This window comes from Silurus aristotelis, assembly GCF_946808225.1.
Source record: "Silurus aristotelis genome assembly, chromosome: 9".
Lineage (NCBI taxonomy): Eukaryota > Metazoa > Chordata > Actinopteri > Siluriformes > Siluridae > Silurus > Silurus aristotelis.
This window is the reverse complement of record NC_139582.1, coordinates 18,857,208-18,873,135: the sequence shown is the minus strand read 5'-3', so window position 1 is coordinate 18,873,135 and position 15,928 is coordinate 18,857,208. Positions and strand designations below refer to the sequence as shown.

The following is a 15,928-nucleotide window of genomic DNA, read 5'->3' as shown; positions in this document are numbered from 1 at the left end:
CAAAAACTGAGTTGATTAAGCAAAGTGACAACAATGACAATAGTAACATTATAGCCATAATAAAACAAAGTAATTTGGATAATAAATTGGAAAGCAAAAACTTTTGTACTTTTACTTAAGTGAAAGTTTAAAAGCGGAACTTTTACTAAAGTAATATTTTACCTTGTGTTTCTCCACTTTAACTCAAGGACATCACTGTAATATCGCTATATGACTTGTGCTCATTACACTCTGCTTCTTTATATCCTCTTACAAACACACCAATCTTAGCGTTCTGCAAGCTTAATCTCAGCCTGCATTCGTGCTTTTGTGTCTTGCTGAAATCCGATTGGCTGCAGGGCTGTCCAAGTCACATGCCTGCCTCCCAGACAACAACCTTTTTCTTTCTTTCTTTCTTTCTTTCTTTCTTTCTTTCTTTCTTTCTTTCTTTCTTTCTTTCTTTCTTTCTTTCTTTCTTTCTTTCTTTCTTTCTTTCTTTCTTTCTTTCTTTCTTTCTTTCTTTCTTTCTTTCTTTCTTTCTTTCTTTCTTTCTTTCTTTCTTTCTTTCTTTCTTTCTTTCTTTCTGGTCAGTTTGGCTTATGCTCAAATCTCAAGTGTGCTTCTTCGAGATTTCTGCCCCTAATCTGGTTTCCTGCTACATGTACAACAACTACATCCTGAACTAAAACCATCAGCAGAATGAATACATGTAAATCATTGTTTATTAAAGAATGAACACATTTACAGATCTGTTGTCAAATTGCGATATATATAAAAAAAAATGCACACCGATGAGACAATATATTACTATCACGAAAAAAAGTGTCACAATACAGTTCTTACATCTCTATGCATCTCCATGTAAATCTTTTTACTCGTCACTTCCTCTTTACATAATTAATAGACAAATATCTTCAGACATCAATTGAATTAGGGACCAAGTATTGATTTAATATGCCCAAAAAAAAAAACACAAATAGAAAAGAAAAATCCGCCAAAATAGAATGCACATTAATTCTCGCAAAGATGTGGTCTTTTAAATCCCTGAGGAAAAAAATAAATAAATAATCCTATGTGGGAGAAGTCATAATTCTTATCTTCCCTACAAAAGTCTTCCATAGGATTTGCCATAGTGCAAATTGTGCTAGATGCTAAATTTAATCCTAAAGTGTGCATTTTGTTTGGGGGTGTCTGTAGATATCTACTAAGACTTTCTCTTTCAATTGTAAAGTTTCTCGAGAGTCTAAATGAAGTTTTCCCAGAAGGTCTGATTGTAATCAATCAACCAAGACATGTTTAGTGGTTGGGGATTTAAACAAGTTAGCTACCAGATTGCTTGACATCTAAACATATCTAAAATGCCCTAATGAACACAAAACTACTCTATGAGGACAAAAGTATTAGGACACCCGAGTTTTTCAGCCATGTGTCTTCCTTCACAGAAAACTGGAGGCACACAAGTGTATAGAATGTTAAGATGCGCTAGCATTACATTTTCTTATGAACACCTTTTTTACACAGGCTGTGCCTACTAACACACTTGTGGCTGAATAAGCACAAATCTCCAAACTTCAAAATCTAGTGGGGCATCTTCCTGGAAGAATGGAGTTTTATTCTAACAGCAAATGGGGACTAATGGTGGAATGAAATGTTTGAAAAAAGGAAATACAAATCCTACGGTGAGGTGTCTACAATCTTTCGTCTATATAGTGTATATGCTGAGAGGTGGCTTTAAAATGGGCATTAGCACCGTTTCTTCACATAATAACATCGGATACCCTACTGAAACAGGTCACAGGTCCTGAAACATACTCTAATCTCCAGCTAACTTGTGAGTAAATCCAGAAAAAACAAACATTGTTGAACATGGTTGATAAAATAGCAGGCTGGTTATCCACAGGAAAAAAATATCAACTCTGGGTCAAGGTCACTTTATTGCTTGAGCTCTTATAACAGTTTCCGGAAGTTTTCCAGCTCTCGAATGCTTGTTGAGATTCTGAAATAAATTAACAATGATAAACCAATTAGCTTGATTTCTGAGCGTTATGCAAGGACAATAGTAAGAATAGCTATAAATGTAACTAGAAATACGTGTATATTTCTGAATCTAATCTATAATGATTGGCAACCTGCAGTGGTATAAAAGGAATAAAACCAGTGGGATGCTCTTTTCTAGGAAAATAGTACCCTATAGAATTGTATCCGAATAGTACCTGCTCGTTTTCTCACGAACACGTCTAATTAGAATAGAATAGCCATTATTTCTCACATAAGTTCTATCTATCTATCTATCTATCTATCTATCTATCTATCTATCTATCTATCTATCTATCTATCTATCTATCTATCTATCTATCTATCTATATACATTACAGCAGAGTGAAATTATTTTCTTAACATAGCTGATTAGCCAACATACATTGAATCTAAAAATAAACACACGAAAAGGTGCCTGTACCTCCCGAAAGCGTTAAAGAGGGAAACGATCTCCTGTCGATTCAGCTGGAAGGACGGTTTGGCGCTGCCGGACTGAGGAAGCGTTCCGATTTGCTTTTCCGAGAACAGGATCTTCAGAGCTGTCCCTAACCCCTGGGTCTTTACAAGAAACACACAAAACACACATCAAGCATGTAATATCTTGTTCCGAACAGTCAAGGAGACATGAAAGACCAGGTGCATTTCCCCACATTTTGTTCGTACCTGCAGTTTGCCCCACAGTCGACACTTGAAGCATCCTACGCAGTCCATGATCTTGGAGATGTTCTTGAAAGTCAGCCTGAAGTCATCCTGTTGAACAGACGAGAAAAGGAACCAGTCAGATGCAGTGCGTTAACCTGTTCTTTGACTTTAATGAGTTGTAGCTGCCGTGTACCGACTTTCAGTTTCGCTGCTTCGGTCTTGTCGCCTGCGAACAGCGTGGTTTCGTCAAAATGTAACGGGAAAGACCTGGAAGTGGGAAAAAAATAATTTGCATTAACAAACAAAGGAAACCGGCATATGCCTGAGACTGACCAGACTGAAGATTACCAGGCTTTTGAAAAATCATTCTATTGTCAGATTAAAGGGGGAAAAAACTGCTTGGGCATAATAATAGTTATATATGGAACAATCTAACAATAGGATGGTAGCATCATTTTAGAGGAGTTTTTTGCTAAAAAAAAAAGATCTAGAAAAATTTAATGTATAACTGACTGTAAATAACCTCTTACTTGGTCGTCCGGAGGAGCTCTAGGACGAGCTCTTTAACCTGCTTGTCTTGTTTTGCCTCGCCTGTGTACAGATGGACGGAGGGACGCTCGAAGAAAGGCAGGACTTTAGCAAGGGCACGGAGCTCGATCAAATAAAGGAAATAGAGATTTCTTAAGCGCTTTGGTCCTTCTCCTTCCGTGAGTTCTTCATCGAATCGCAGCTGGAACTCGGTCACGTTTGGACCCCATTTCCTCTCAAACCAGTTATCTGATCAATACCAAACAGGAAGTGATGATTAAGCTGATAGATATGCGACAGAGAGACGGTGACTTTAGAAAGAAAAACAGTCACCTAATTTCCACTTTCTCTCGAATATAAATTGCACGTCAATGTGACCGTTTGACTAGATTGTTAACGTGACTCACCGTCCTGCAGGTACCTGGCACTCAGGTGTACGTTAATGCTCGCATGGAGACCTGAGACGAGCCTAAAGAAAGCCCTTTTCTCCACACACAGACCTACAAACACAGGTAAAGCATGTTAAAGAACAAGACACTTCATGCACACACACAAAAACACGAATTGGCGATGTTGTGCTTACCTTCCAACCATTTGTAGAATCCCCTTCCTGAAATATGAAGAAAAAAAATAAATACTTTACACACAGGATGCTCACTCACCAACTTTTACTGTGTAAAATTGCTACCACTTTTCACTTTAACTGTAAAACTTTTAGGACTTTCTAGGATCTTTTACACTATATAGTCCTCATTTACTGTTTGAATAACCACCACTCTTGCTGAGATTATATTTCACCAGATTTTGGTGTGTGATAATGAAGATTTGTGCTCATTCAACACGTTTCTTAGTAAAATCAGATACTGATGTAGGCGAGTTGAGCGGTGCAGTCGGCGTTTCAATTTATCTCACTCAAGATCTTCTTCTCCAACACATGCACACTATATATACAATGGGATTTGAATACAATCAAGTCAAATGAACATGTTTTTAGTTTAGGAAATGTCTTCCATACCTTCACCGTCTCCTGCAACACAAAACAGAAAGTTAAATTAATCAAAAAGTTGCATTCGTGCTTCTCCAAAGATCGGTGCAGATACAACATTAAAAAGTTCTCCTTTTTTCATTATTAAAAATGTTTTTTCTGTAGATTTATTTTACAAGGTAAAACTTCAGAACACAAAAGGGAAACGTACCACTGCTCGATACCAGAGGGTTCAGCGGGCGTTGAACTGTGTACGGTCTGAAAGTGTGAGACGAAAATATCATTAAGCGCTTAAAGATTTCAAAAGTGTAGAACTTTAGATAGACAGATTAATAGGTAGGTAGGTGCAGTACAAAGCGTATAGTAAAACCTATTTAGAATTTAAATAAGAGATAACAGGAAAATAAATATGTTACATTACGCAAGCACAAACAAGGTGTGTTTTTTGAGCGGTCACTGTAAACAATGATTGCACACCAGCAGACTCGGTGTAATTAAATTTGCCAGTGCAAACATTATCAAAGTGAACATTGTGTCCAGTGCAACAAGCAGAAGCTTGAAATGGCATTAAAGTGCAGTGCATGTTGTTGTTAATAGTGGTCAAAGGTGACAAATGGTATCTGTTTCTTATATTTATACATTGCAAAAATATGCAAAGCAGACCAGATATGACATATGACATAAAAAGGTTTATAAAAAATGATTAGCACAGCAATGTTGAAACTGAACAGGCTCTCGTTGCAAAATAACTGAAATGCTCATTAAGCATTAAAGACTGTACAACTTGCAACTACAGCATTTTCCTCGCACGCCTCTTATCATATCAGAGCTTCCAAAACTGACTGATTTCCTGCGCAAAAAAAAAAAAAACCACATTATCTCGTGTTCGCATCGCTTCGCTGCGACCTTACTTGAAACAGTTCTCTTCGTATATACTGTTCCATATCTGCCATGCCTCGGGACCCTTATATCCCGTGTAGCGCTCAGGGTTCAGGAGGAGGTCCACATACTGCGAATCCGGAGAGTCTTCATCTGAAAGAAACAAACGAGTAAACGTTTTATAGAAATGAGGACAATATACTATATAGACAAAAGTATTGGAAAACTTGACTTTTCCAGCCATATATGGTTCTTGCCCAAAGTGTTATCACAAAGTTGGAGACACACAATTGCATAGAATGTCTTGGGAATAAAATTTTCCCTTCATTTTAACTAGGAGACCCAAACCATCCAACATCCTCAACCCTAATAAACACATTAAGAATTAATTGGAGCGATCTACACAAGCACAATCCAAAATCTCATGGAACATCTTTCCAGTAAAGTGGAAGTTATAATTAAATGTGGACTAAATGTGGAATGGGATGTTCACATATACCACCAAATACGGTCAGGTGTCCCCAAACTTTTGTCTATATATTGCATATATACTGTGCATATAAAGACATGAAATCAAACAATAAAATTCAAGTTTTGGAATTATTTAGACGTAATTGTTGCTGGCTCAGCATTTCTTTTATATCTTTAATGTTCTTGTTCTGCTAAATTACCATCATGTGTGCAGAAGCGGTCGGCCTCGTCATCGTGCCGGTTCCACTCGAGCAGAGACTGCCGAGTTTCATCACTGTGTGACACAAAATCTCAGAGTCAGAACAAAAACAAAAGCCTAATCTCCATGAGAAACATGACACTGGCTTTGATTTAATTTATTTGATGACTGGGGGGGATGAATTCACATAATTGTACATAATTGTAGATTTCAGGGTCACAACCCCCTCAGAACGATAGCAGGCAGAGAGAAAAAATGTTGCGAGAAAAACTCTGTAGTTTGGCAGGGGACTAGACGGCAATTATTTTCCAGATGTTCACCAAGGTAAACACTGAAGCAAAAGATTATGAGCAACTGCTGCAACCTAAGAGAACCTAGTCCTACCCACGTGATGTGAATTAGCTACCAAGGCTGATTGAATTCGCAGGTCAAAGTTCAGCTGAATAACATGGACACGAGGTGAAAATGTCCAGCGTTTAAAGATATCTCCTATGACGTTCCATAGTGAGGGGTAAAAACCCAATTACTACTTTGATTTTGTATTAAGTATTTGTAATCAATTGTTATCAATTGCTATACAACAAGTACACAAAAGCTAATCTTACTTAACTTTTTTCCAAGCTAATTCGCAACTTAAAATAACACACCAGCACCTTTAACCTGTAACACCAGGGATATACTCTAAGTAAACAAAGGACGCTAAATAGATTTTGATTTATAGGCGGCTCCAAGTGTGATGGATACGATACGTTTGCGCTTCATCACACACGTTATCTGTTAAGATAAACGACGTACGTGTACATTCAGGTTATGTGCTAAGTGAAATTGCTCACTGTTTACCTTAAAGAGCTATTGACCGCACCAAGACTCTCTGCCATTTCACACTCCTTTGTGTGCTGGTTGGCTGCTAATGAATACTGTTCACACACACACACACACACACACACACAAACACACACACAGAGATAAAGTATTCGACCATGAAATGCATTCTCTAAAGGTTTCGAATATTAAAGTGACATGGGTGTTTGGCTGGCATGGCTCGTACCTTGTAGCTGTTGGATTTCAGTCCCTCGGGTACTTCATTCTGTACAACATAATGAATTGGTTTTACCAGTAGGTTTATGTCCACAAGAGCTGAACAATATAACGTTTATATAATATACATAGGAAGGCCACACCCCTTCATTAGAACTTAAACCTCATCTTTTACTAGAATTGAAAGAAACAGGCCACAACTCCATCACTAGAATTTAAAGATACAGGCCACACCTCCTTTATTAGAATTTAAACAAGCTACACCTCCTTTACTAGAATTAAAAGAAACAGGCTACACCTCCAACCAAATTGAAAGAAACTGGCCACACCCACTTTACTAGGATTTAAAGAAACAGGCCACAACCACTTTACTAGAATTTAGAGGCTACACCTTCTTTACTAGAATTTGAAGAAACAAGCCACACCTACTTTATTAGAATTAAAAAGGCCACACATCCTTTATTAGAATTTAAACAGGCCACACCTCCAGTAGAATTTAAAGAAACAGGCCACACCACTTTACTAGAATTTAAAGAAACAGGCCACACCCCCTTTACTAAGATTTTAAGAAGCAGGTCACACCCCTTTACTATAATGTAAAGAAACAGGCCACACCACTTTACTAGAATGTAAAAAAAAAGGCCACACCCCTTTACTAGAATGTAATGAAACAGGCCACACCACTTTACTAGAATGTAAAAAAGCCATGCCCTTTTACTATAATGTAAAGAAACAGGCCACACCCCTTTACTAAAATGTAAAGAAACAGGCCACAGCTCTTTACTAGAATTTAAACAAACAGGCCACACCCCTTTACTAGAATTTAAACAAACAGGCCACACCCCTTTACTAGAACTGACAGAAATCAGTATACCGAGCAGCACTAACGTACACGTACAAACAGATTAAGACTCAGATTAAGGACTCACCAGCTTGCATGGTTTAACGGCACAGTCTCTGAGGCCACAGTGGCCGCTGTCCGTCCAGAATGGACACGGGTTATTCAGATTCACCTACACGGTAAACAATAAATCGTTAAAATATAAAATCTAGAGCAGATAATCCATTCAAAGTTACTGAGGCACTTCACAATGGCCAGAAAGGCAGCGAACCTTATAGAACCTGAAATAATCAGTCGAAAGGAGTTCCTGAAGCTGAGGGAAAAGCTTTCTGTTGTTGAAGCCATCGATGGTTTCCACATCGCAGGCGCAGTCGTCCAGACTACCGGTGACCTGGAAAAATACACAATTACAATTTATATACAGTGAGGAAAATAAGTATTTAAACACCCTGCTATTTTGCAAGTTCTCCCACTTAGAAATCATGGAGGGGTCTGAAATGGTCATCGTAGGTGCATGTCCACTGTGAGAGACATAATCTAAAAAAAAAAATCCAGAAATCACAATAAATGATTTTTAAACTATTTATTTGTTTGATACAGCTGCAAATAAGTATTTGAACACCTGTCTATCAGCTAGAATTCTGACCCTCAAAGACCTTTTAGTCTGCCTTTAAAATGTCCACCTCCACTACATTTATTATCCTAAATTAGATGCACCTGTTTGAGGTCGTTAGCTGCATAAAGACACCTGTCCACCCCATACAATCAGTAAGAATCCAACTACTAACATGGCCAAGACCAAAGAGCTGTCCAAAGACACTAGAGACAAAATTGTACACCTCCACAAGGCTGGAAAGGGCTACGGGAAAATTGCCAAGCAGCTTGGTGAAAAAAGGTCCACTGTTGGAGCAATCATTAGAAAATGGAAGAAGCCAAACATGACTGTCAATCTCCCTCGGACTGGGGCTCCATGCAAGATCTCACCTCGTGGGGTCTCAATGATCCTAAGGAAGGTGAGAAATCAGCCCAGAACTACACGGGAGGAGCTGGTCAATGACCTGAAAAGAGCTGGGACCACCGTTTCCAAGGTTACTGTTGGTAATACACTAAGACGTCATGGTTTGAAATCATGCATGGCACGGAAGGTTCCCCTGCTTAAACCAGCACATGTCCAGGCACGTCTTAAGTTTGCCAATGACCATTTGGATGATCCAGAGGAGTCATGGGAGAAAGTCATGTGGTCAGACGAGACCAAAATAGAACTTTTGGGTCATAATTCCACTAAGCGTGTTTGGAGGAAGAAGAATGATGAGTACCATCCCAAGAACACCATCCCTACTGTGAAGCATGGGGGTGGTAGCATTATGCTTTGGGGGTGTTTTTCTGCACATGGGACAGGGCGACTGCACTGTATTAAGGAGAGGATGACCGGGGCCAGGTATTGCAAGATTTTGGGGAACAACCTCCTTCCCTCAGTTTAAGCATTGAAGATGGGTCGAGGCTGGGTCTTCCAACATGACAATGACTCGAAGCACACAGCCAGGATAACCAAGGAGTGGCTCTGTAAGAAGCATATCAAGGTTCTGGCGTGGCCTAGCCAGTTTTCAGACCTAAACCCAATAGAGAATCTTTGGAGGAAGCTCAAACTCCGTGTTTCTCAGCGACAGGCCAGAAACCTGACTGATCTAGAGAAGATCTGTGTGGAGGAGTGGGCCAAAATCCCTCCTGCAGTGTGTGCAAATCTGGTGAAAAACTACAGGAAACGTTTGACCTCTGTAATTGCAAACAAAGGCTACTGTACCAAATATTAACATTGACTTTCTCAGGTGTTCAAATACTTATTTACAGCTGTATAATACAAATAAATAGTTTAAAAAAATCATACATTGTGATTTCTGGATTTTTTTTTTAGATTATGTCTCTCACAGTGGACATGCACCTACGATGACAATTTCAGACCCCTCCATGATTTCTAAGTGGGAGAACTTGCAAAATAGCAGGGTGTTCAAATACTTATTTTCCTCACTGTATATTCCCAAACCAATTCTACCACACAGAAGAAATTACCATAGGTAACATGTTGCCATGTGCATACAACAGATATACAAACCGGTGGTCACAAAACTCCAGAAGTGGAAGTTGTTCTGACTCATTTATGTGAGTAAAAATATTTCATAATACTGTCCAAGAGCGAAAATCCTCCTGTCAGCTGTGACATTGGTTTTGTCCAAGTCAAATGATTCGGTTCATTTGTCTTTATTTACTATCTTCCTTTATTAGTTTTATTCTTTATTTAAAGCCAATCCTGATAAAAACAATTGCAAATCGAAAGCTGATTCAAAGTCGATCGAGGACATGGACTGATTTCTTGTGCAAGTCCTCATACACAACGATCCAAGACCCCATTAGGAGTAAAACTCACCAGTCACTATATAGACAAAAGTTTGTGGATGCCTGAGCATACTATTTTCTGCTTTCTGAACATCGCATTCCACATTTAGTCGCCATGTTCTGTTATAATACCCTCCACTCTTCTGGGAAGATGTTCCACTAGATCTCAGAGTGCAATTGAATGCTGAATGAGCACAAATCTCAAGCTCAAGTACATTCTGAGACTTTTAGACCAATAGGGTTGATATCAGCACATCATAAAGCATATCTTTATAGAACTGGCTTTGTGCACAGGATGCATTGTCATATTGTAACAGATTTGGATCTCGTCCATCATGTAAAGCGAGAATGTAATACAGTGCATAGAAAAGTCATCCTATACAATCATGTGCTTCTGAATTTTAGGAAAGAACCAACATAGTGCTGGAAAATAAATAACACATTCTACAAATTATTTAAAACATCCTACAAATACACACTTCCTCCTCCTACTAACTAGTACTGTTAGTACGCAATAATAATAAACCTGAAAAGAAAATAAACACCATATTAGACCTTAAAAAATAGTGTGCATGATGATGAATTCATCTTTTTGTCAAATGCAACTTACTTTGCAGAAACACCTGTGTGCAGCAGAGCTCTCCACACTGCCCAAAACAGCAAACACACTCCCACTGAGCTTTAGATATACTACCAAAAATAAGGAGAATAACCTCATTATTACTGCATCCGTCTGAAACGTCACTCCTGAATTACTGAGCTTAAATTGTGTGTCTGCGTGTGTGTATATATACGTGCGTGTGTGTGTGCGTGTGATGTGATGTGATGTGTCATTAAAACTTTCCCTTCCCACCAGCAGCAGTTACTTCCTGCATCCTACGTGAACTACGTGAACGACGTGCGGCGTGATCCAAAACCGAAACCGCGCCCTCTTGCGATATTAAAGGGTACACGCCGCGCTGTTGAATAGCCGCTGTCGCACCCTACATTAGCGCACTAGTGTAGGGGACTAGAGAGGTTTTTAGGACATGGCCCTAGGTAATAGGTGTACACTTAAAATCCCGAGAATTAAAAAATAAAATAAGTGATTTTTGACACTTTTTAAACAAGTTTAACTGATAAATAAAATGACGCTTATGATATAATATTTATTGTAGTTAAGTATTTATTAGATTATTTATGTTTTTGTCGCGGAATGTAAATAATTTAAAATTATTATTAAGAATAATAATAAAAAATATAATAATAATAACTCCGTATACACTGAAGCCTTCATTATTAAATATTCTGATTTAAATATTGATTTGCTGATTTTTATTGACCAGTTTATTAATTTTTTGTAAAGGGTAAACTTTTATTTTTTAGATTTATTTGTTAATTTTCAAAACTATACTGTAAATGATTACTGTTTGTATATATACTAATTAAGACATGGATTAATTCATATATATCTAATTAATGAGTTATGTGGGTTTCAATGTACTATTTTTATTTTTAATCATAACTCATTTCACAACAGGAAACTTTGCATAACTTATCATGACGCATGATTATTGCGTCATATCAAGCGACACGCCCAAGATGAGCGTTGGTACACTATTGTACTTTAAATAAATATGTATATAATACATATAATACAAGATATTTGATATTATCAGGGCGGAAGGTAAACGCACAATATATAAATATAAATACCCTTGCATGAGCAGAACATTTTTAATAGTTTAAAAGTAAAAATGTTTTTTTAATTAGACTTCTGTTCAATTAATACGGGTTTATGAGAACACATACATACAAATACAACATCTATTTAATTTGTGTAACATATTCATAATTAATATTATTTGCTTATTCTCAGCAACAGTTAAGCAGTTATTTCCACGCTTGTTGAGTTAAATCATCTTAAAGTGTTGTGCGTCAACTGCTCCACTAGATGACGCCAAACACATATTTACATTTTTATAACTGCAGCTATTTTTATTTATTTAATTTGTATTTAATTTTATTACAATAAAAAGGTACTACAAGTTTGGTGGATTATATTTTCTGTGTTTCATTAAGAAAGAAAATAATGACATTTTTAGTAAAGAATCTATTGTAAATCTAGAAATTATATTTTTGTGAAATCCCTCAGTAATATGCTTCAAATTAGGGACAGGAATAAATACAGGTTTGTTTTTATGAATATATGACAAGATTTGGAAAATGCCGTAAAATTAAAAAATTACTTAGTTAGTTGGGTGATGAAAGTCTTAAATCAAATTAAAATATAATTGCTAAATACGGGTACGTAATGACGATATCACACACAGTGAGGCGCTTTATATACCGCTTTTCCATGACATAAAATATGATGGAAAAATTCTAAGGATTAAAAAAAACCCCATAAAAATAGAAGAGAGAGATACAAAAGAAATTTTATTAGAATAAAATGTAATATAATTATATACCAAATAGTTAAATGGAAGAAAATACAATGTATGAAAAATAAAACTTCAAACAAAAACTACATAAAACATTTGAATAAATAAATAAATAAATAAATAAATAAATAAATAAATAAATAAATAAATAAATAAATATTTATTAAGAGTAGTTATTAAGAGTACACCCCCCACACACACACACACACACACACACAAACACACACGCACGCACACACACAATAAACACTTTTAGATGTAATGTGTTAATTTGGCCACAAGATGTCGCCAAAGACTTAATTTTACTTTACTCTATTGCTAATCTCGTGTAATTAAAGTGTTGTTTTCAGTTGACTCCAAAAAGCTAATGTTAGGATTTCTTCATCCTTTGTATTTAATGTGTATAGAGCATACTGAAAAATATGTTCCATACCCACTGCTGCTTTTTGTGAGTGATTGATTGATTTTGAGAAAATTACTGTAATTAGATATTTGCTGAACTATACTTACATTTATACTGAGGTCATGCAGGGCAGAGGAAAGTGGAGCATGAGCAGGACTGGAAACTTGAATCAGTCAGAGAGCATACTGTTCTACTCATTTAAATAAAATATAGTTATTGCTGTACAACAAATCTATAGCTCCCGGGTGGCAGGGGACACTTCTGTCTTGCCAGGTATTTTACCAGGTCTGTTTTCAATGTCACTGGTCCAATCAAACACATCAATGGATGAAATTAGTATTATTAATATGCTTACTACCCATGATTTATCTGTAGGTCACTGGACCAAGTTGAAGCTGGGTCAGTATTGGATTGCTGGTTTTATTGAACGTATCTAATGCTTAGTAACAGATTATACTGTATATACAGATGTGATAATCTACAGAGAGTCATTGTTTTAAAATCCACCTTTATAAAACCTAGACCTAGGATGTAACTTGGGAAGCTTAGAGAGCGCTAACCGTGTTTAAATCGGATCAGGTATTATTTAATAACCTGAGCTCTGATATCACATCGGTATCACATGCAAATGAGTGTAGAATTGGTCTTAATGAATGCAATATTTTTTTATGTCAGAGAATTTTTACAATTTTCTCTCAGTTTTTTAGCTAAAATAGATCACAAATCCTGGAGATGTTGGTGAAAAATGGCCAAGACAGCAAGAAAACAAAAACAAAAAAAACCCCTGCTGAGTTTTAGAGCAAAACCAATAACCTTCAGCTAGTCTTCAACAATCCCAGCAGACTTACAAAGTGTCTAAATCTAATCCAACAACAGTTTAATTTACTATATATTTATATACATGTACAAAAGCCACATGCTTTGTTTTTGTGGCTACAGCAGTAACCCTTAGTGATCTTCTACTGCCTCATGATTGATACGTTTAAGTGTTTATCCTGCTTTAACATTTCTATTTAAACTCATGCTGTACTACAAAACCCGTCACTGGTTTAAATTGAAATGAATATTGAACTATTAAGACTTATTACACTATATGGGCATAAGTATTGGGACATCTGACCTTTTCTGCCATATCTGGTTCTTTCCCAAAATGTTACTGCAAAGTTGGTGGCACACAATTATATAGGGTGCGGTAGGATGCAATTTTGTATTCACATGAACCTGTTTCCAGCATGACAATGTCCATAGTGTATATTATATATCACATAGACCGAATGACAATAACACCTTGAGAGAAAGTGTGCTGTAACGAACTTCAAATTAAAACCAGGGGGTGAAATCTCAGTGGACATGGGCGCCTACTACTGGAAGGAATTCGTCGCTACAGTATACCTTTTTTTTTTTTTTTTTTTTTTTTTTTTTTTTAAAGAGCTCAAGAGAGGGATATCAGATGGATCCTAAATATAATGTCGTCCTTTTGTGTGTTTTTTTCAAGGAAGTAGATCTGATGATTATATAAAAGGGCGTGGGCAGGGTCGTATTTACGTGCAAGTTAAAGTAAATAGGTGTTGGTGCAGGTCTCAGAAGTTTACTTCGACCCTCTATCTATCTATCTATCTATCTATCTATCTATCTATCTATCTATCTATCTATCTATCTATCTATCTATCTATCTATCTATCTATCTATCTATCTATCTATCTATCTGGACTCTTAAGACTTTTACACACTGGACAACTCCCTTGTTATATCCTGATATCATTAAAAGCCTTTGTAAGTTTTTTTTTTTTTTTTACAAAAAAAAGAGAGGGGGTACTAATCCCAGGTCAGTGGTCTCAGTGTGATCTGTTCCTGTAACTCCATTCTCTATTTTTGTGCTTGCGTGTGCTGCCAAGCCCCTGACGTAATGCTCCCTGTTAATGATTCGCATGTGGGAAGCAAAAGCAATGCTGAGTCTCTCCTCTGGACTGGAGGGAGGAAAGGAAAAAACACACAGAGAGAGAGAGAGAGAGAGAGAGAGAGAGAGAGAAGAAGCCCAAGCAATGCTGAGTCTTTGCTCTGGACTGGAGGGGGGCAGCAGAAAAGCAAAAGCAAGCTTGAGCCTCTCCACTGGGGACTGTTAAAGGAGAAGGGAAGGAGAAGGAAATGTTAGGACTCCTTTCTGGACTTTAGGCAAAGGAACGAAAAAGAAGAAGAAGAACTAGACGAAGCAGGAAAGGGAAAGCAAAAGCAATGCTGGTTTTCTGCTCAGGAGTATAAAGAAGAGGAAAAAAAGAGAGCAATGCTGAGTGTGGTGTCTGGACTGGGAAAACTTGGTCAACATGGCCAAACCCTGGAGTGAGCCTGAGTGAGTTGGGGCTTTTTTGCTCCAGTCTCCACTCCAACTTTTGGACACATGCATACTGGACCTCAATGTGGGTACCTTATTATTATTATTATTATTATTATTATTATTATTATTATTATTATTAATTATATGTATATTATAGAATATTTTATAGTTATATACATATTAATTTATTGTAGGCTCCAGTACCATTATATCTCCACTACCTACTACACCAAGTCTCTTTCTTTTCTCTCTCTTTCTCTCTGTCTTTTATAAAACAACATAAAATCCAAAATGTCTCTCTGTCTGGTGTCCATAGGATGTCTATTTATAAGGCTGAATGAAAATAGCTTGTATATGGGGAAATTATAGACATTTGTCCCAAGAGTCCACAGCTTTACTGAGTCCTGGACGCCTCCTGCCTACAGGAAATAAACGGGTAAGCGCTTAAGTAATTTCTTTTCTTCCCTCTATAACAAAAATGTTGCAATAGGACAGGATATATATATAAAAAAAATAAATAATCATAATTGGTGGTTGATTTGTGAGATGTATATATGTATATGTATAACCTAAGGTAACCCCGCGTCGGCTTGTTTGAAGGTAAGATTTACAAACAGAACCTTCTCGAAAGAATGGTGTTTTGGAAACATGTATATCCATGAATCATAAGAATGGAGTCGAAAATATTACAGTTATTCATAGTGTTATATTTTGGCGTCTTCATGTCCGGTTGTGTATTTTGTGTGTGTTTTTTTGAGGCTGTTGTAACGCGGACGCGCT

At 37.0% G+C, this 15,928-nt stretch overlaps 2 protein-coding genes across 6 annotated transcripts in view; one reads left to right on the top strand and one right to left on the bottom strand.

The window, feature by feature from the left end:
- Positions 1-683: 683 nt before the first annotated feature.
- On the bottom strand, positions 684-10,890 carry ero1a (endoplasmic reticulum oxidoreductase 1 alpha). 2 transcript variants are annotated; one of them, XM_083550316.1, is made up of 16 exons: positions 10,601-10,890; positions 7,871-7,990; positions 7,688-7,771; positions 6,769-6,807; positions 6,561-6,637; positions 5,722-5,795; positions 5,083-5,203; positions 4,383-4,429; positions 4,202-4,213; positions 3,770-3,796; positions 3,594-3,686; positions 3,189-3,435; positions 2,856-2,925; positions 2,680-2,766; positions 2,348-2,574; positions 684-2,275 (listed from the first exon to the last, which is right to left on the bottom strand). In XM_083550316.1, exons 1-15 carry the CDS (start codon positions 10,706-10,708, stop codon positions 2,386-2,388), a joined length of 1,395 nt encoding a protein of 464 aa, XP_083406442.1. In that variant the 5' UTR covers positions 10,709-10,890; the 3' UTR covers positions 684-2,275; positions 2,348-2,385. The 2 variants fall into 2 exon arrangements, with proteins under 2 accessions (XP_083406442.1, XP_083406441.1); XM_083550315.1 differs by having other exon boundaries at positions 684-1,975; positions 2,438-2,574; positions 10,601-10,815.
- Positions 10,891-14,721: 3,831 nt separating this feature from the next.
- The window catches only part of samd4a (sterile alpha motif domain containing 4A), a 46,292-nt gene continuing 45,085 nt past the window's right edge, over positions 14,722-15,928 (top strand). For 3 of the 4 annotated variants that reach the window (XR_014535054.1, XM_083550310.1, XM_083550308.1), the window contains exons 1-2: positions 14,773-15,230; positions 15,465-15,584. The gene's annotated coding sequence lies outside the window, so the exon portion shown is untranslated. Of the gene's footprint in view, positions 15,231-15,464; positions 15,585-15,928 lie in introns of all 4 variants that reach the window. The other variant, XM_083550309.1, reaches the window with a different exon arrangement.

Excerpts from the sequence above, each read along its gene's own strand:
- ero1a (XM_083550316.1), bottom strand. The coding sequence starts at position 10,708 with ATGAGGTTATTCTCCTTATTTTTGGTAGTATATCTAAAGCTCAGTGGG. Across the intron at positions 7,772-7,870 it reads ATTATTTCAGGTTCTATAAG|GTGAATCTGAATAACCCGTG; the intron begins GTTCGCTGCCTT and ends TTTACCGTGTAG. Across the intron at positions 4,430-5,082 it reads TACGAAGAGAACTGTTTCAA|ACCGTACACAGTTCAACGCC; the intron begins GTAAGGTCGCAG and ends TCACACTTTCAG.